Here is a 20,116-nt window from a genome sequence, read left to right as displayed (position 1 = left end):
CCCTAGCTGGTGCAACTGTAGTTGCCGTCAGTGTGCACAAGCAACCACAATCTTGTGCTGCTACGTGTTTATCAAGTTTCAAATTGTTGAAAAAAAGCACAGAATACAGCTGTCTTTTAGGAATTTATGTCGGTTAGAGTTTTTGACAGAGAACTTTTCAGTTAAAATTATTCACATGTATCAAGTGGTTTAAATGTGTAAAGGGACACTCAAAGGAAATTGAAGTGGGTCTGTATCAATAGATTAGTGTATTATAACAACAAGGACATTACTTTAGCTTAAAGCATAGCTTTTATAAGCTAGATTAGGTCAGGAAATGAAATACAGGTGTCACCATCGCCGGCCAGTTTTGCAAGTAAACTGTGGTGCGTCGACACAGTTTTGGGACGCACATTCTATAGCTATAGAGGCTAGGGTATGCTGCCATTCACTTCAAAATGGTGATCATAAAGTCTTTTTCAGTGCAGGCATCTTTAGTTCAAATTGAGGGGCAGAGAAATTTTTTAAATACAATTTTCTCAGCAATTAACATGTCTTTTGCTGTGGAGCAAACATCTTCATACCTATGAAAGAGCTTAAGAATAAATTTTTCGAGGAATAAAAATTGGATGGAGTTGTCCATGGAGCTTTTCTCAGTGTCCCTTTAATCAAGTTATTCGACTAATTAATTGAATTCCACTATGGGTGCAGTGATGTTGACTATATATATGCTGTCACTGGGGAAGTTAACCGCAGGGGTCTTCCTACTGAAAGTTTTGGGTTTCTTGCAACAAACGATATCCCGTTTCTTTTAGCTGAGAAGTTACAATTCTTTGATCTTGCATTGCCACAGGCAATGCTGTATAACTTTATTTTTGTTTGTAAAACAGTAGTATTAAACAAAACTGGCTGCCTAAAATTTCACCTCTTGAATGAAATTTGGGTGGGAACAATGCTGTAGTGCAAGATGAACCAAACTGCATGCCATTGAGTAATGCAACATGAACAGTGCAGGAGTTTTACTAGACAAATTTATGCTAACAGTGTGCAGGGCAGCCTCTTTGAAGTAAGTTTAACCACTTCTTGTATCTTGCCTCTTCATTTGGTCCTTGTTCTTTTCGCGCTTCCTTTCAGCATGAATCAAATTCAACTCGCCCGACTTTCCACCTTAACCCTAAGTTTAACCTACTTGAAAGTGGCTTCCGTGCTGCACAGTTGCCACATTTTATACCAAATGTTGCATTGCTGAAGGAGACAGGTATTAATGCTTCCCCCAGTTGCCCATTAAAACCCCTGCACTTATCATGTTGTGTTGTTCAATGACATGCAGTTTGGTCCACTTGCAGTGTAGACACATGAATGCCAATTGCATTATCGCATTTTATATTGTGTTGGTCATAGCCTACTTCATCAATGACATACTGTAGCGGTAACTGGAAACCCCCCTCGGAGAGCTGGCTGACTTTCTGGGGCACCTTGTCCAGCACATGAAGGTGCTTCTGGCATTCAACCTTCCATAACATTTTAGTATGCCGATGCTGTTGCACTCCTAGCATGGCATTAACTGTGCATGCATTCACAGTGACACAAGCCTGTATTCTGTTTGCACCTGGCAGCTGGTAGGATGATAAATTGTTTCTGACAAGATGAGTGCCTGATGTGGTGTCTTTGGTGTGGCATGACTTCGTTCATTTCTGTCCTCTTTCTTTGTGCTCTTCATGGCTCAAGCAACCACTGAAAAGGCCCTTGTTTTAGTTACTATCAATGGTGATTGAGGCATTATGATTTGGTGTCAGAACACTGTGTAATGCACCTTTTTCTGGCGATGCTTTAATGCTAGGCATTCCATCTGGATGTGCTACGCACAGCACAAAAGATGCAAAGTTCGCCTTGTCTCTTATAAAATATAGACTAGTAATTAGGTTGAGCTCACAGTAGTGCCATGTAGCCTCTGCACAAGGTCTCCTCAAGCTTACAGCTGCTGTCTGTCAAAGCCTTATGATCTTAAGTTCATGTTCTGGTCAAAGTTTTTGCTGCAGAGACCTTGCTGCCCCACTCACTGCAGGTTCTCCTGGACCTGGCGCGCATGGTGTTCGAAGAGCAGAGCACCATCGAGCTGGTGGTGTACCGAATCATGACCCATATGCAGTCGCTGCTTGAATGCGAGCGCTGTCAAGTGCTGCTTGTCGACCATGAAACAAAGGTGAGTGTCTCTGTTCTTGTTCAGCCCATGTAGCACACATACTCTTTGTGAACACAATATGCCCTGCCCTCATGGAAATTTCTCAACACTTCTCTCTCATGCACACACACATCTGTGTTTAAGTATGCACATATGTGTATAGGTTCAACTGAAGAGTAGATGCACGTGTAAAGTAGATGGACATTATTGCCAATATGTTTCAGTAGTGGCCCAGCTTCAGTCAGAGGCGACCACACATCTACACATGATAAAGAGCAGCCAGTTGCATGCACTTAAAAATGAAACCTACCCAAAGGGCGAAATGTTCCATCTATTACTGAGTCTTCAACAGATGAATTCCCATTCACTTGACTTTGTTGCTTAATTTCTGTTCTATGATAGAGTTGTGCACTTGATCTCATCGTTTCACTGATAGCGAGTTGTGAAGCAGCATACTGTCTGTGAAGTGCAAACAGTAAACCAAGCAGCCGGGTGTGGCTGATACCATTGTTACCCATGCCAAACATTGCAGTCCTGGTTTTTAGGGAAATGTATGGAGAAGAATAGGAGAATGTTGAGAGCTCATCAGTCACTGGCAGTCAGGAAAACCATGGAAAGAAAAACACAGGAGGGTTGTGGTGTTTTTTATTGTAGTGGGCACTGTCTGCTGTAAATTGTAGGTCTGCTGTAAATTGTAGGCACATAGCACGAAGATCAAAAGCACAGCAGCTGTAAGTTGCCTGAGGGGCTTCTGTATACATAAGTGCAAATGAGAAGAAAAAAAATTGTTTTTGAGGAAAGGGCAGGTACAGTAACTGTCTGCTCTCGGTGAAGACCTCAACCCCTCCATGAAAGAAGGGATGGAAGAGGAAGTGAAAGAATGGAGAGAGAAAGGCACTGTAGTGGAGGGCCCTGAAATTCGACCACCTGAATTTTTTAATGTGCACTGACATCACACAGTAAATGTGGGCACCTCGTGTTTTGCCTCCATTGAAATGTGACTGCCACGGCTGAAATTGAACCCATGCTCTCTAGCAGTCAAGCGCTCTCATCTGAAAACGATGATGATGTGCTGCCAAGTAGGGCCGAGCCTAGGGACTCGCGATACAAGCAAGAGTGCAGCAGCCTGCAGTCAGCTGCCAGAGTGGCTTCTCAGCAGTGTGCAAAAGCAAAAGGGGGGAGAGAGAAAAATATTTTATTACTGCAACTCATGCTCGAGCCACGTTTGTGTAGCTGTGACGTATTGGAGCATTCGAAAACAACGACAGTGACAGTGAAGAGGTCCCGGGTACTTTCGCTTCTTTTGTCACCGGATTGGATACGTTGCAAAGTTAGAAGGACAGTGCAGATGTGGATAGAACTCTACAACCACTAGAAAGGCTGTTCAGACCTTGTGCTAACAAGCTCCGATTGGCCTTTTTAGTAAATTAAAGCATCAATAAATACCTTTTGTACATCATTCTTGTCACAATTTTGCAAAACCTTAGGGTTCTAGATGCATTATTCCAGCATTTTTAATAAACATATCAATGAGGGATTGTACTGCAGAGGTTGGGCCGTCACTATTGCTGAACTGCTGGGTGTCACATGTGACATGCAAATGTGTTGGGCTTGGTTGCCATTAAAGTCATTAACAAAGTTGCAAACTAGGCCATTTGGTGGCAGGTTATGTGCTTTGTACACTGTGCATCATACTGACATCTTCATGTTTCACAAAGAGCTCTACAGTCCAAGGAAGCAGTGATGTTTTATCTGGTGAAGAAACCTGGAGAAAGTAGTGGCCTAGGGTTAGGTCTAAGCTCATTTTTCAAGGATTGGTGGCAGTGCCAATGAAACTGACTTGGTTGGTTTATGAGGTTTAACGTCCCAAAGCTACTCAGGCTGTGAGGGATGCCTTAGTGAAGGACTCCGGAAATTTAGACCACCTGTGGTTCTTTAACGTGCACTCACATCGCACAGTGCACGAGTCTCTAGAATTTCGCCTCCATCGAAATTCGACCACCACGGCCGGGATCGAACCCGCGTCTTTTGGGTCAGCAGCCGAGTAACATAACCACTGAGCCACCGCGGCTAGGTTCCATCCATAATTTTAACGTGACAGCGTTAAGGGCCCCGTGTCACAGAAAATCCAGTGTCGGCGGCGGCGGCGTTGGCTGTGAGCGAAAAATCCCAGAAGCAGTAACCAAGTAGGAAATTGGTCGTGTTTGGGAATCGAACCAGGGCCTCCGGAGTGCGAGATGAGCACGCTAACCACTCCGCCACGCCAGCTCGATGGTCTGGAATGAACAAAGGCACGTCGAGTGAATATGGTGCTGTCTTGAAGGGTGCTTTAGAGACATGTACTGTGGTGTATATTAGTAATTATGAGCATGGAAATTACAGAAATCGCAGTTAAGCGAGTAGAAAAGTACGTTACCGCTACTTTTCCTCTTCGCTTGGCGCGCACCTAGCACCTTCAGGCGGCGTCCACTAAAACCACTCCCTCCTCCTCCTCGCAATGTACGCCACTGCCCCACTGCGCCAACAGATAGTGCGCGACGGCAGCGCCTCCCGCTCGTCTCGTTCGGACGCAATGGGGCCGTGCAGGGATGCAGGAATCACGCGGTGAGCGGAAAACAACGCAGCACACAGCCAAGGAGCATTCACCACGAAGCTTGCGGCTTGCTGCTTGTTCGTTCGGTGTGGAAGCTGTGGTGGCGTTTGTGGCATCGGGTTTGTCGAGAACGAAGGGCCATCGAACTACGACTGCAACTTGAGTCCCGCATGTTTCGGCAAGGCGCCTGGCAGCGCTTCTACATGGTTTGCCACTCCGTGTGTCCATTCCACTGTACGTAGCAGAGCGGTTTTTTGGGCAAGATGTCGCGCCGAACGGGCAATGGCGTTCCGTGGACTCCCTGGCAGCGCTGCAACATGCTGTCGCGTTCCACTCTTAAAGGCGAAGCTTAAGCATCCTCCGATTATTATTTTTCCTTGCACCTCACAATGATGTACAATCAACAGTTTTGATGGCATATGGTTTTTACTATAAAATAAAAACACCACAGTTTTCTGTGCATTCTTCAGTTTCCATAACTGTTAGCTTTATAATAACTGGTGCTACTTTTTATCAGGACCTAAATTCAGTTCAGCAGAAATGAAGGGCTCTGTGGCGTTTAGTGACAACTCTGTTAAGGCATTCAGTGAGTGGTGTTGAACTGCTACTGCTGTTAATGTTTGGTGGTAATGTGTTCATATTTACTACAGACTGCTTTCCATCGGGTCTTTGACTTGGAGGCCAAGGATGCACTCAGAGAGGATGTGGCGACCTGTACAAGGTAAGGTAGCTTATTTTGTTTTATTGCACATTTCCCACCTTTCTGCCACATTGCAACTGTTTCTAAAATTCCTCGACCTTGGTTTTGGAAACATCACATGTGCATGAATGAATGTGTGTGCCATCAGCATCAAATTAAATGTAAACAGGACAACTGAATGTGCACATGAATATACACATATATTAGCTTCTGGAAAGGAAATACAGGGTGTCCATGAACACTTCCAAAGACGGGTCTCTGCACCTTCAGAGTGCAGATCTTATTTTTCTTTTTGCATTTCAGGTGTCTTGTTTGGGTTTCGTTTGTTGCCAATAGTACTCAGTTACTACTGGCAAATAAATGAAAAAGACACCTTGTAGCACTGGCCATTAACAAAAATAGACCGGCAGTTAAGGTTATTGAATTGAGTGTTAGCACTTGTAGTTCTTTTTATCAAGGAAATGGGCTCATTCCTATAGAATAGGAAATAATGTATCGGTAACAAGTGCTGCTCCTGGCTTTCAGGAGCTTGGTTTTGCAGTGGTGCACCAACACCATAATGTGCACAGTGCAAGCTTCTTCAAATAGCATAGCCATGTTTCAATATCTGTCCTGCCTAAATTTCGTTGTAGCATGATATTCTAGCTGACAAGGGAGGTCACTCACATGCAGCAACAAGGCTGTAGGAGGACACGTGGACACCGTGGGGCACTGCTCGTGCAGATAAAGTGCATTCAGTTTCTTTATGGCATTGTGAACACTGCACTTAATTTCTCCCCGGAACATGTGTAGAGTTGTACTAGTCATTAGCACATTGTATGTGCTGTTTATCTGTCACAAATACTTTGCTGCATCACTGTGTTCTGCGAGCGTCATGCTTATGCTTGTTTCCAGGGCTTGACCATTTCTGTTCTTTTGTGGCACATGCAGAGCACTGAAAACATTTCTTACTCAAGTTCCATTGGAATTATTCAATAGCTTGAACTGCTAGGCCTTTCTCATTCATTCTTGGAGGGATCTTAATTATTACTAGGTTTTATACCCAAGTGCATGAGTGTAAAGACTAAATAAAGCATTATGAAATAGGAAAGTTATTATAATGCCTCTTGGCATTTTTGAATAACAACTAGCCATTTCCATGTTTTTGTTGCAGTATCATATTTGTGATATGACATTTGTGCACTGCTGCATTTGCCCTAAATGTAGCATGACCACAGTTGTAAAACAAGTGTTGCTTTTTCTATAGCAAAACAGTAATGCAAGGTGCAGCATCATGTGGCAGAAGAATCACCTATTTCATCGTGATTACTGTCATTTGTAGTGCAAGCTGTTATATATTTGTAATGCAAACTTTATTTTGCTACAAAAAAAACAGGTGGAGCTTAAGTGCAACAAGCACGAAACATAATCTGTATTATGTGTACTTATATTTTAGATATTTTCAATTATTTTAGAACAGTTGAATCTTGATAATATGAAATTGAAGGGGGTCAAAAATTTGCTTGACTTACATGAGGTTTAAGCTTAAGGGGGCCCGCAGTCAGAGCTGATGAGGGGTTGGCGCTAAGCATAAGGAAGTGCATCCATGCAGTATATGCACAAAGAAAAACATATTAGTTGCATAATGCGTATAGAAGCAGTGAAGTGCCTGCTGTAATCTGGAGCTAGGTAGACAATTGCAAATTTGAAGATGTGCGTTACTTGTATTGTAAAACTGAATGTTTATTTGAAATTATACAAAATTCACTTATATCTCCTATGTCATGTGCTACAACCCAAGTATTACCACGAATATAAGTGGCGCACATTCTGTGCTCCAGAAATTGTGTTCTGGGTTGGTGGTGATAAGATATACTTATATGACAGTAATTTTTGTCAAGAGGTGTGCAGCGGCAAAGGTTATTTATTGACTAGCTGTTTAGTGATTGGCTGAGCATGCAATTTGCACTTGATTTAAATGAATCTAAAGAGAACATTTACACTTATATCTGCAATTATTTTGTTAATTTGAATACAAAATCAGCAAACCAAATGAAAAGCATAACAAATGATAGGAGAATGCCATCAGAGGTGAGTGCTTCAGAAAAACTTTGCATGGTGCAAAACCAACAGGGAAAACCGTCAACTAGCTGCACAGACAAAAAAAAATGGAGGGAAGAATTTTTTTTTATCATATACTATACTCATGCATACCTACAGACTACAAGGATTACAAGTGGAGACCATGGGAACTCGACTATATTTGTGCACCTGACATCAATGCTGAGCGCAAAAGCCTGACGCGATCGTCGAAGTGAGGATGCCCTCGAAAAGCACATGGATGCCATCGTGGCATGTGAGGTTCAGCTATATGTATGGGAAGGGCTTTACTGATAGGAAGCGCTGTAATCATGGGAAATGCTGTAGCATAGCGAAAGAGCAGCCACTCTTAGCACTGAGCTTGTGATGTGTGACTGTCTCATCTCTTTACATTCTGAGTTTCATAAATGGAGTAACTTTCATTTCTATGCACTGGTTTCAATCTTCTTTTTTTAACCATGCATGAGGAACTATAGACTGCACTAAATAATCTCTGAATGGAGTGTCACAAGGCTTCTTTGACACTGACTTGTAATAAATCTCGCTGCTGTCTTCTTTTTGAATTTGTGCCTTTCTGAGTTTGGTTCCATCTTGTTCCTTCTTTATTGCAGTCCATATGAAGGCAGGTTTCCTATCAACACTGGTATCACAGGGTCCGTGGTTGCAACTGGTCAGGTATATATCTGGTATCATGTATTTTGCTGTTCATTATGCTTTTTGTGTGGTGCATAATAATTTACACAGGAGAAATAAAAGAAGCACTTGTTAAGCATTTGTAGTAGTGTAATTGAAATCTGCTTTCTTTTTTTTATCATTTCTTGTCCAGAACATTAGAAATTGGTTTATTGCTCTCAAATCACTTCATGGCTACGAATTCACATGCGTGCACAAACACACACATGCACACAACACACTCTTCGAAATCTGGAAGGCCTGTTGTTAGCAATGGCTTCTGACACACTAAAATTTTGCAGTAGTACTTGGTGAAATTTTCATGCTCATGCACCATTATTAGTGAGGCATGTGCAGGCACCCACAGAAGTTTTCGGAATACTGAATTCACAAAGAACGTTAATTTTCTTGCTACGTGGAAGTGCAGCAAGGCATTGAGAAGTGCATTGTGCAGGTCGTGCAAGAAAGTTCGGAGTACATTCATCAGTTCATGGTTGCATGCTCAGAATGCAAAGAAATTTAGCTTTGTTTTAATTTTCATGTTCCGAAAACTTTTGTGAGCACCTGAACATCATTAATGACATAGAGCCTCAACATCAAAGCACAAGCTTTTCTTCTGCATCATATGATCATTTATTTTAATGCTCACCAAGCGCTATGATCGAATTATTCGAGATTGACTTTTGTTTTTCATTAGCCCAATTTTGTTCGCTTTACAGATTCTCAACATACCTGATGCTTACAAAGATGACCGGTTCGATCCAAAGGTATGGGTCATCTTTTTGAGTAAGGACACAAGGCATCCTTACTTGTGCTGTTTTAAATAGTGACTTTTATTTTGTAGCGATACCTACATTACGGTAGCATTTCGAGCCTTCAACGTGGCGGTGGCGGCGGTGCTGCCACGCTGTCACGTGGTTGGTCACGTGGTGCAGAGCAACTGAGCAAGTTCCACTCGGCCAGCTGTAGCTATCGTGTCACTCCAGATTTAACCAGAGCTAAACCATCGCCAATTTTTTTTAATTACTCTAGCGGTTGGGTTGGTGAATCATAAAGTATTGCCCTGCATGTCTTTTTTCAAAGTCAGCCATCAGAAAATATATGCAAATATATGGGTGATTTTTACTTTGCTTTTCACCTTACCAGAGCAGTTTGTCGTCAGAAGCCTTTGTGAGAAATTCTGAGCCTACCTCATGTGTGACCAGAGTAGTTATCGGGCCACATGGTAGGCCTAGAGTAGCACTGCTGGAGCTCTGGAGGCAGTTGACGTCAAGACTAACAGTCCTAACTGCAACGAGCACCATATCACAAGAAGTACAATGTGGGCTTTACCACATGGCCCGTCAACAGTGCTAATCATTCACAGAGTGGTCTGGGAACTTTTGACTGAGATGGAACCTCTAATACTGCATTGAGGTCTAAAGGCTATGCTGAAATATTTTATGAGTCTCTTTCATCTTCTGCCTGAGGTAGTGTGGGCTGTGTGAATTCAACAGGTGCAATGTTTGTACTACCTCGATGGAAAGAAACACGAACAACCCGGCGCCAACACGCTCCGCTGTTTCTATTTCTTTTCACCGCACGTTTACTTCGGTGATAGCAAAAAGACCCTAGACTCGTCCGTGATACATTCCAGAACGACTCTAATGTCTTTTTCGTACCACCCAGGTAAAAGCGCGATGAAAATAAATTCCAACAGCGGGGCGTGTTGGCGCCGGGTTGTTCGCGTTTCTTTCCATCAAGGTAGTATGCATAGCTTAGCTATGCTGCTTGAAGGCAGTCTCACTGAACTTTACAGCGTTGTAAGTGGTGTGGCAGGATTGTGATCTGAAAAACTTAGAAGGGGCAGTGAGGACAAATTGAAGTTTGCTTGTATTCATAGATTACTGCATTCTCGCTTAAAATGGATCATTTTTAAGCTAGAAAAGGCTGTGGTGCATCGACACAGTTTTTTGGGAGCAAATCCCAGAGATTAGGATCCAAATTGTGATCAGAGTCCTTTTCGACATGGACCTTAAGGAGTTTGAATTGAGTGGAGGGGAAATTTCCAAATTAAGTTTTCGCAGCAATAAGTGCATCTTTTGCTGCTGCACAAACATCACCATAGACAGAAAGAGCCATAGACAATTTTTATTCAAAACAAAAGTTGTATGGAGTTGTCCCCGGTGTTCATTCAGCTTTTTAGCCAGCTTTGTGTTCGCCTGATGTGAGTGCTGCATTTTTAAGGATAAAGAAGCGTGAAAATATTTCTCTGTTATTCCAATCATGAAAAGACCAGTCAGAACATCCAAAAACGCAATTGAAATCACATAATTGGTTCCAGTTGTGTTTTTTGCGGAGTTCGAGTGGGCCTTTCCTGACAGGTTACTTCACATTCGAGAATTTCCAGCAGTCTGCATTATTCTTTTAGTTCTGACCGCATTACTTCTCACTCCCTTGAAAGGTGCTGCAAGATGCTGCAAGATGGAATGCACATTATATTGTTTGCCTCATTTTCAGTTAAAAGCACTCTGTATTGCTGTTTTTATTTTATTTTAGTGTTGTATCAGGTAATCCCTTTTTCTTTTCTGACACAGCCATTGCCGTCACTGTTGCCGTCTATGTTTACATGCTATCCATGCTGCAGGTTGATGAAGGCAGTTCATTCCGGCACCAGTCCATCCTCTGCATTCCAATCTACAATGCTAATCGTCTAGTCCTGGGTGTGGCCCAGCTCATTAATAAGCTCAATGGCGAGCCGTTCAACAAAAACGATGAGCAGTTACTTGAGGTGATCATGTTTCCTCATTTCTGTCTGCAATTCTTTCTAATTTTTTTCCTTCTGAGGGATATTTCATAGTCCTGCTCTGTATTTTTTTTCCTTGTTAAGAAGTCAGCGCAAAAACTAGATGAGGGACAAAACACACAGAAGACATTCATGAATGCCTCTTGTCTCGTGAATGTCCTCTGCATCTTTTATTCTGTCCCTCATCAAATTTTTGCACTAACTTCTTCACAACATGTAGCACCGACTAGCCCGACAACATGCTCTCCTGAATTTTTTTCCTTATATGTGTTCCAGATTTTTTGGGAGATATGTGGCCAGTACTACATGTGCTCAGCAGCATGCTTCATTGCTTTGCTGATATCTCGGTTGAACATTTACAGCAGGGGAACTGATTAATGAACTCAGGCAAAAAAATCCTCAGCTTTTTTTTGCTGCAGCCTAAAATAACATGAAATGGAAGGCAGCCAGTCTTTGTCTAAAGTATATGGGCCATTACTCATGCAACTGGGAGTCAGTATAGCATATGGTGAAGGCTCTTGCCAATTCAAAAACATACAGAGCAACTATCCTCAACTCAGTTTATACATTTTCAGAGCTTGGAGATTATGGCATGCCCCGGTGAACCTTTAAACGAGTATAGACACATAACTTTTGGATACGTGTTTTTTTCTTTGTAGTGATGTGTAAGGCATTACTATACATAGATTACTATGTGGTATTCTCCTACGACCGCTGAATAATTTGTAATCGAATTCTTTCTCATGCTGTTTCGATTTCAGTTTCAACAGCCAAACGATGACTGTGACGTCAAAGTGTGGTTATAGGTCACTTGAGGCATGAAGAAACTGCAATATAATCGTTGCTTCTACATTCTTTGTCATTCTGGCTCTTGTGGAAGGCTGGCTTCAGCACTGTAGAGAATTAAAACAACGAAGCAGTGATTACATTGCAGTTTTTCCATGCCTCACGTGACATATTACCACACCTTGACGTCACAGCCGTTGTTCGGCTGCTGAAACCAAAACCGAAACAGCATGACAGGCAAAAAACATGCCACCAAAATCAGGTGTCTATACTTCTTTAAGTTTAGTCATGCATGTACTTTTGGCCACTATACATGCTTTTCTAGAACTGCTTAATTACCTCAGAAAAACTGTTTATGCTAAGCCAAAAATGTCACAGTACTGATGGCCAAGTTCGTGAGCCAGTTTGGTAGCTTCCATATCATGGTCAGGCAGCATATATGAGTGAATGTCTTGACAGGAACATTGTTTTATCCTCTGAGTGTAGACACTACGAAATACATTTGGTGCCTAACCCTCCTGTCGGACGTTAGAGATGTATTCATGCTATTTTCCATTTGCATCAATAGGTTCGTCAGGTCATATAAAAAAAATTCAGTGTTACAAGTTGTCTCACTGTGGATACTCCTCGACCCACATTACAGTGTGCAGTGGTAGCATAGTGCTTGCTTGTTTAACCAATCTCATTTTTATCTCTTTTCACCTGATCTGCACAGGCGTTTGCCATCTTCTGTGGCCTGGGCATCCAGAACACACAGATGTATGAAAAGGTGGTGAAAGCCATGGCCAAACAGCGAGTTACACTTGAGGTACTCTCCTACCATGCTTCTGCACCGCTTGAAGAGGCCCTCAAGCTCAATGTGAGTGAGCACATTTTCTTTTGTTTTGCCATAACTTGAAATCAACTATGCACTGCAAGTGTTCAATACATCTGAACATCTGAAAATCTGGATATAATGTATGAGATTCTGAAATACTGGAAATGGAGTAAGTTCGAGTCAATACTGTGGTGCAAACCGGGATATGTTTACAAGGTAGTTCAGTTCTTTTGTGTTGGAATATTTTGTAGTCATATATATCTGATTGGCTGCAAGCATTGAGTATTTAATGAATAAGTTGTGTTTGGGTTAACTACATGGTTTACCATGATAGTTAGCAGACATCTTAAACATATTTTTCTCTAAACTGAAATGAACTCAACTTGAGAATTCTAATTAAAACTTAATATGATGATCTAGTTGTGAGGGGGAATAGACTAAATATAAAACTTAATACCTGATGGTTATCAGAAATTAACGTTCATCGGACATCCTGTAATTGTACGGGTGTGTGCGATGATTGCTTGGAACTATTCATTGTGCCTGTAGGCACACTGAATATATGAATGTATAAGAATACATAATACATAAAAGTGTATTCTCTTAACTTAACAGCATTGCACATATTGCATAGCTCTCTTAGCCTTTCAGGCACTATGTACACACGACTGTGAATGGTTATCAGCAAAAGTTTATGGGATGCATATGCTCTAGAAAAAATTTATTATAGCTCTGCTTTGCAACCCAGTTGCCTGGTACTAATACCAGAAAATTAAGTATCCGCATACCGTTATATAGCTCTAGGCATTTGCTTGTTTGATGGCACCGAAACAAATTTTTTTCCTGTACACCTGCATCATATGAACGTTCGCCGCTGACTGTATACACTGAACTTGCAGCTTTTTCTAGGAGTATATACTACAGCTAGCAGTGGCTTTTTTGTTTCAGGTTAATTTTGCACTCTTTCACAACTGGGATGCATTTTATGTTAACTATATATATCAAATGCAGTGAATAATAATTTTTCAGAACAGTTAGCTTGGCAGCATGCCGTTTGACATAGTGATGTAGAGAGATTTTGTCACCCCCAGTACCATTTTAGTCTCACTTTCAAGGATCATGTGCACCTTAGAAAAAAAAAAAAATGACCATGTGATCTTTTGAGTGCTTATCTGACGAATCATGATGCTTCAATGTTAGAATATCTAACAATTGTGACACCTGGTGCAAAATTTTATGCATTTGTGTAGAAAATTAACTGTTGTGTTAGGTCATTGCAAAACTAACTACTTGCATGGGTTTTTTAGGCCTGCGTAGACCATGTAAAAGAAAAATAATTTTTTAAAATAGAAATGCCAAGCAGCATGTTGGAGCTTGCAGTTTTTTATAAGAAGAAACAGTAGAAAATTATATATGCTGCCGTACACTTGAGATGCGCAGTGTGTGAAAAACTGTGCAGTTACCTAGGCATCAAAAAAGCCAGCCAGCTTACAGGTTTTTTTTTTCTGTGTAAAGAAAAGCCCATCTGGTGGTGTGAATAAGGTGGGTCTTAACACTTTCTTAGGATACGCTGAGGCATGCAACAGCTCACACATCATGCTTTGCTCTGTACTTTGACAGACCAGTGTCATTTGAGCTTGTTGACCATGGCCAGCAGATCATCAGCTCATACCTGTCTCGCTGCTATTGTAATGTGCAGGGCCCACCAAATACAGTACAAGATATGTCCATGCAGCCCTCTCAGTGTGTGTGCACCGATATCTATTGCCATCCTAACTCTTCCTTGCCTTTACCTCTTCATCATTTTTTTGCTGTGCTTATGCAGGAGTGCGTTCTTCCGTCGATGCAGTCACTGCATTTGCAAGACTATAAGTTCAATGACTTCAGCCTCGACGATGACGGCATGCTGAAGGCATGCCTGCGCATCTTTCTTGAGTTGGACTTCCTTAATCGCTTCCACATTGAGTACCTGGTATGTTTTCTGTTTACAAATATTTGTATTTGCCTCTTTAGCTGAGAGTGGCTAAAATGAAAACAGCAAAGAAAAAGTTATATCTCTTCAGATATGCTGGTTGTTGCTATCTGAGGTCAAATTTATCTTGTACGTCAGGTGTTGATGCAGAGATTAAAATATTTCCAGAGAGGTGAAAATATATTTAATAAAAATTAAACATTGCTGTTCAGCTTCAGGCACTGCAGATGTTTCATGCAGTCTTACTGGCGAATTTATGAAAAGACTAGGTCTACAATGTGTTTCATATGATATGGTTGAGTTGGTCTTGTCCTCACTTTTATTTATTGAGTTTGACAACACGTGAGGGGACAGCAGTCATGTCAGCCTACTAGTGACAGTAGGTTTTCACGTTTATGTTGTTAACCACTTTCATGTTGGGAGTTAGCTTTGCCCAAAAAAATCTGAGCTTCCTTGCAGTGCTGATGTTTAGACAGTCCCACAACGTCTAGTTACAGATGATTTCTTTCACTTCTGCAGCTTTTCTCAAGCACTCATTTTAAACAATACCTGATGGACATGCTTATTATCAAGTCCAAGCTTATCATAATGCCTGTTAACAGCAATTAAACTACAGACACTGTATATAATCTACTTAATCATGTTGTTTAGTTAAAATTTTAGTGCATCCTATTATTAAGTGAAACATACACAACATTCACATTACTAGTGCTTGGTTAAGTTCATTTTAAAAGCAAAGTCAAACTTCATGGTTGAACTTAAGAAAACTGGTCATACTTCAAGGCACTAAAAATTCTGGTTACCTTTATGAACAACAAATGTACAGTGCTAGCTTCTTGCAAGAACTGCAGATGTGCCTTAAGTGTAATTATTGTGGTTTGGGATAATAACTCCTGAAGAATGTTCATAATTCATTTTATCTATTCAAATATTTCTTCTGGCCTAACAGTTTCAACATATATCAAGAAGAAAACGCTGCACTCTGGTTTTGAAATGCAACTAGCACAGGTTTGTAGGCAGTCACTTTGACAATTAAGGTCAGAATATTTTTTTTATGTGGCTAATTTGCTGATTAACACAGATAAAGTAGAAAACTTTTTTGATAATTTTAGCTCAAAATTTTTAATGTAAAAATGGAGCTTGTCGAAAAATTCCCATTTCAGTTGTTTTCATCAGAGTAGTTTTAGCACGGTTCTTTTTTTTTTAGTTTGAAATAAAGCCCAAGAGATTTAAGAATTGACACATGGTTACTTGCTTCCGTGTAGCCCAGTTCACAGCCTCAAATACACCTCGATTGAAAGAGCGCATAATCGACGCAGTTTGGAGTTGAATAATGGACACTATCTTTTCTCTTTCTGGCGTGTACTAAGCCAAGCAACATACTCTTCTGAACTAGTAAATGTAAAAAAATTTCTGTGAGACCAACTGGTTTATGCACTAAAACATAGCTTGATTAATTTTCTCACTTTCAAATGGTGTAAATAAGTTTAAATTGTGTTTTAAGGCACAAAACCCTCAAACTCACTGAACTTTTCTGGCTAAAGCATGTGACCTTCTCAAAGGCAGCAGCATAGTGCATTAGCCATAGGTTGTAGCAGCCCTGCACAGCTGCATTCAATTTGACCACATGAGCCAAGGTCAAAGGTCACTTCATAAGGCACTTTATGAGCAACAGTACCTACAACTGGTAACTCAAACAGAAAACTGAAAGAAGAGGGTCTTCAACGTCCCTGAGTGTTCAGTACTGCTTGTCACAGTGTGTTGTTTTATCAGATAGTAAATGCATGCTTCAGCGCTGCCTATAGCTTGTTGCAGGCTACATTGAACACATCAGTATATGCAGCAGCTGTGAATAATGTACAGAGCTGCTTGCTCTGGCAGCTCTCGTGTATGCTAGTAATCTTGCTTTCTTGAAAGGGACACTGAGGAGAAATTGAAGTTGTCTTGTATCGATAGAATAGCAGCTCCTGATCACAAAAACGCCACTCTTACTGAAAACAAAGCTCTTGTAATGTAGAAAATATCAAGAACCAAAATACAGGTGTCGCCGCCACAGGCCAATCTCGCAAGTACAAGAGTGATGACTTCCTAGGACAAGAGGCGCCACCATGGAGGAATTTTCCTTACTTCATGGAAGCCACGAATCTCTCAGGCTGGCAAAGGAAGGTTGCGCACTGCACCGCTAGCCATCAGAAATCACGGAGTCTGCATTTACGTCACGTATCACGTCACTCTGTTCTGAGATGTCATAAGAGTTGCCGTGGCGTCATAAGAGTTCCCTGAGTTTGAATCAGAGCGGCGGGAAAAACTTTTTCTTCTTCGAATCCAAATTTCTTTGAAATAAATGCATCTTTCGCACCCGGACAAGCGGCAACAAAGCCATGAAATGCCGAACTATCAGATTTTGCTAACAAAAAAAAAATGATAGAGTTCTCCTCAGTGTCCCTTGAACCTGACAACCAGCATCTTGTATCTGAATGCTGTACAGATATGCATGCGACACATTAAGATGGGAGATAGAGCCCACATTACAGCTCATAGATGTTTATGGTAACAGTCTCTTCGGGCAATCTGTCGTAAATAGGACAACAGAAATACACACCTCACTGTCAGAATCGCACATTTATGCCTAATTTAGTGCTTTTTGTTGACAGTACAACTTGCATTGTCCACAAAGGTGCTTTATGCTGTCATGTCCTTCTCTTTGCTAGTACGGTAATGGTAGCTAATATTTGCTACCCCTTGGATTTTATAAGTACAGCAGAATTCGTTGTTGCTAACCTTGTATCTAGTTCACCCTTAGTCCTTGCACAAAGCACTCAACTAATTGTACAGGTGCTTACAGAAGTAAACGGAGCGCGCCGCACAAGAAAAAAATTGCATGTCAGCGCCACCTAGCCAAGCCGGGCGAAAGCTCAAAATCGCCACGCGCATGTGCATGCCTCCAACCGGCGCGGCCCTCTCATTCCTCTGCTTGTCTCGCATTCAGCCGGCGTCTATGTCGCGCTGATGATGATTATGATCGGATGGTCATGCCCTGTGTAGCGAGTGGGAATTTCGGAATGCACAGACCGCGGCCTTGAAAAGGCAGAGCCCACGGGGATTGCTCTACCATTAAGCTCCTTCGTCTGAGACAGCTGGAGGCGCGTTTACGCCGCAAATAACCCGCATGTTTTGAACGTTTCTTGCCTCTAGGACTCAGTTGCGTCTCACTAGCAAGCAAACGTGCTCAAAACACTCCACATGCTGCCGCAGTTTTGTGTAAATTTACTACAGTTATCATCGATGATTCGGCTTGCCCCTGCGTGGCGCCGACGCAGCACCAATGCGTGCACCCTGTCTGTCTCTCGTGAAGCACACTGCCCCTGTACTGGAACCTGCTCTTATCACCTCTTATCACCTTAGCTTATCTCCACCGAGACAGTGTGCTGTGTATCGTGCTGTCATGTCCGAAGCAAAGCTTGGGTAATCACCTTCCATGCACCTTCGGATCTTAGGGCGACTACAAGCAGCCGCTGTCTCACTTCCTTACGTGAATGCCGCGGCAGCGGTGGGTCACTGTTGCGTGCTGCACATGCGAAATTTGGTGTACACTTATCCGTGTGTGCCCACTAATCAGAGAAAGGGCCATGACAGACACCACCCAGCGATTGTAACTCCTCTGTTCGAGCTATATTAGTTCACTGCCGCCAGTTACATTTAGACATCGGTCTGTTTTACAATGTACACGTTGCAACCCAGCAGCAGCATCCAGCACAATTGGGAGCAGTTACTATCCTTGCGACACCAGATCACGCTGCAAAATGCGCTAGGAGCGTGATTTCCTCTTATTTTAAGCTGAGAAACTAGACCAGGTTCCAGTGCAGGAGTAATGGGCTGCAGGAGAGACACACAGGGTGCATGCATTGCCGCTGCATCGGTGCCTGTTAGGAGCAAGACGAAAAACAACGCTAACTATATTAAACAAGCCTGAAACTGCAGCGGTAGATTGAGTATTTTGAGCGCGTTTAGTCGATAGTGAAATGCAAATGAGTCCCAGAGGCAACAAAAGTTCGAAGCACACGGGCTATTTGTGTTGGAAACACTCCTACAGCTGTCTCAGATGAAGCGGCATAATGGTAGTGTCGCCCTCGCCGGCTCTGCGGCATGAAGGCAGCGATCTGCACATTCCGAAATGCCCGCCCGCTACAAAGGGCGCAACCATCCAACCATAATCATTATTAGCGCGACACTGACACCAACCCAATGCGAGGCAAGCGGAGCAGTGGGAGGGTTGCGCTGGTTGAGGGCGAGTACATGCACGTGGCAGTTTTGAGCTTTCGTCTGGTTTGGCTAGGCAGTGCTAACACACAGTTCTTTCTTGTGCGGCGTGCTCCGTTTACTTTTGTCCGCGCCTGTACATATATAAGGCATTATAAGGTACAATGCACTTTGGCTCAAAAATAGAACCCTTTCAGCCCTTCATAAGTGCACATTATTAGAAATAATAAATTCACAAATTCGCTCATATTCCTCTCTTGTGATTTAGATTTGGTTTTTGACATGCTTATGCATATGTTTAACTGATGCAACCATCGATGTAACTATTTTTCTTTATTTGGGTGCTTTCTGACCTTCTCAAAAAGTCGTCATTGCACTCACTTTTTTGAAGAGCTACTTTAGTGAGTGTTGCAGCAGCAGGACTCATCATGAAACATGAAAGTGATGTTCAAAGGGATACACTCTTAACTCTTAACCTGATCTGATTCTCAGGTGCTGTGCCGGTGGCTTCTAAGTGTCAAGAAGAACTACCGCAAAGTGTCCTACCACAACTGGCGGCATGCCTTCAATGTTGGCCAGATGATGTTCTGCATTCTCACAGTAAGATCATGTCACAGTAGCATTAATTTGTGTTCAGGAAAAACGTAATGCCAGTTCTTTTCACATTATAGCCAAGTTGAAGCTACTAGTAATACTGCACTTTCTTGATGAACAGTGCAATAGTATATATACATATTAATAGCCGTATTTTGAAGTATAAAACAATAAGAAACAGGCTTTTTGAAGCCCTTCTTCCTCTAAATTTCTGGCCATGCCACTGCCATTTAGTTAAGAAGACATCTCTTAATTAAGAAACAGTTATTTCTTATTTATTATATGTCGTTTCATTTGCCTATATACCCATTAGTCTTCTGTTATTGTTTTTTTTCCTACAACGATAGCTGTATCACAGAGGAATTCTGGAGTTTATGGCATTACATTGGCCAGATGGGTAGGTATGGTGTCTGGTGTAATTATGTGCTTTTCTGCACCATGGCACGAAATTAGTACTGTGGTCAGTGGCTTGGCTCAAGCAGCATATTGTCTGCTATTCGGGGCAGTCTTGCGTTGTGCACCACTGAGGATTTAAATTGGCTGTTTTGCTAAATGAAGAAAGTTGAATAGTATGGCCATGGTATGGCTGGCTTCACGCACAACTGTGGTACTTTCCTTGGTTCTGGTACATGCTTTTATTAGGTTGTTTATAGAAGGCAGCATCAAGGCTGCGCCTAATTTCCATCAGTCCCAAAGG

At 42.0% G+C, this 20,116-nt stretch overlaps 1 protein-coding gene across 4 annotated transcripts in view; it reads left to right on the top strand.

The window, feature by feature from the left end:
* Positions 1 to 20,116, top strand: part of Pde11 (Phosphodiesterase 11) — a 404,428-nt gene that overhangs the window by 353,269 nt on the left and 31,043 nt on the right. For all 4 annotated transcript variants that reach the window (XM_077648783.1, XM_077648782.1, XM_077648785.1 and 1 more), the window contains exons 8-15: positions 2,045 to 2,182; positions 5,405 to 5,475; positions 8,145 to 8,208; positions 8,925 to 8,972; positions 10,832 to 10,975; positions 12,492 to 12,635; positions 14,419 to 14,565; positions 19,318 to 19,425. In XM_077648783.1, coding sequence (XP_077504909.1) covers positions 2,045 to 2,182; positions 5,405 to 5,475; positions 8,145 to 8,208; positions 8,925 to 8,972; positions 10,832 to 10,975; positions 12,492 to 12,635; positions 14,419 to 14,565; positions 19,318 to 19,425 — 864 coding nt within the window. The remainder of the gene's footprint in view (positions 1 to 2,044; positions 2,183 to 5,404; positions 5,476 to 8,144; positions 8,209 to 8,924; positions 8,973 to 10,831; positions 10,976 to 12,491; positions 12,636 to 14,418; positions 14,566 to 19,317; positions 19,426 to 20,116) is intronic.

Source organism: Amblyomma americanum, chromosome 1 (genome assembly GCF_052857255.1).
Source record: "Amblyomma americanum isolate KBUSLIRL-KWMA chromosome 1, ASM5285725v1, whole genome shotgun sequence".
In the NCBI taxonomy this organism is placed as follows: domain Eukaryota; kingdom Metazoa; phylum Arthropoda; class Arachnida; order Ixodida; family Ixodidae; genus Amblyomma; species Amblyomma americanum.
This window is presented reverse-complemented; position numbering and strand designations above follow the sequence as displayed.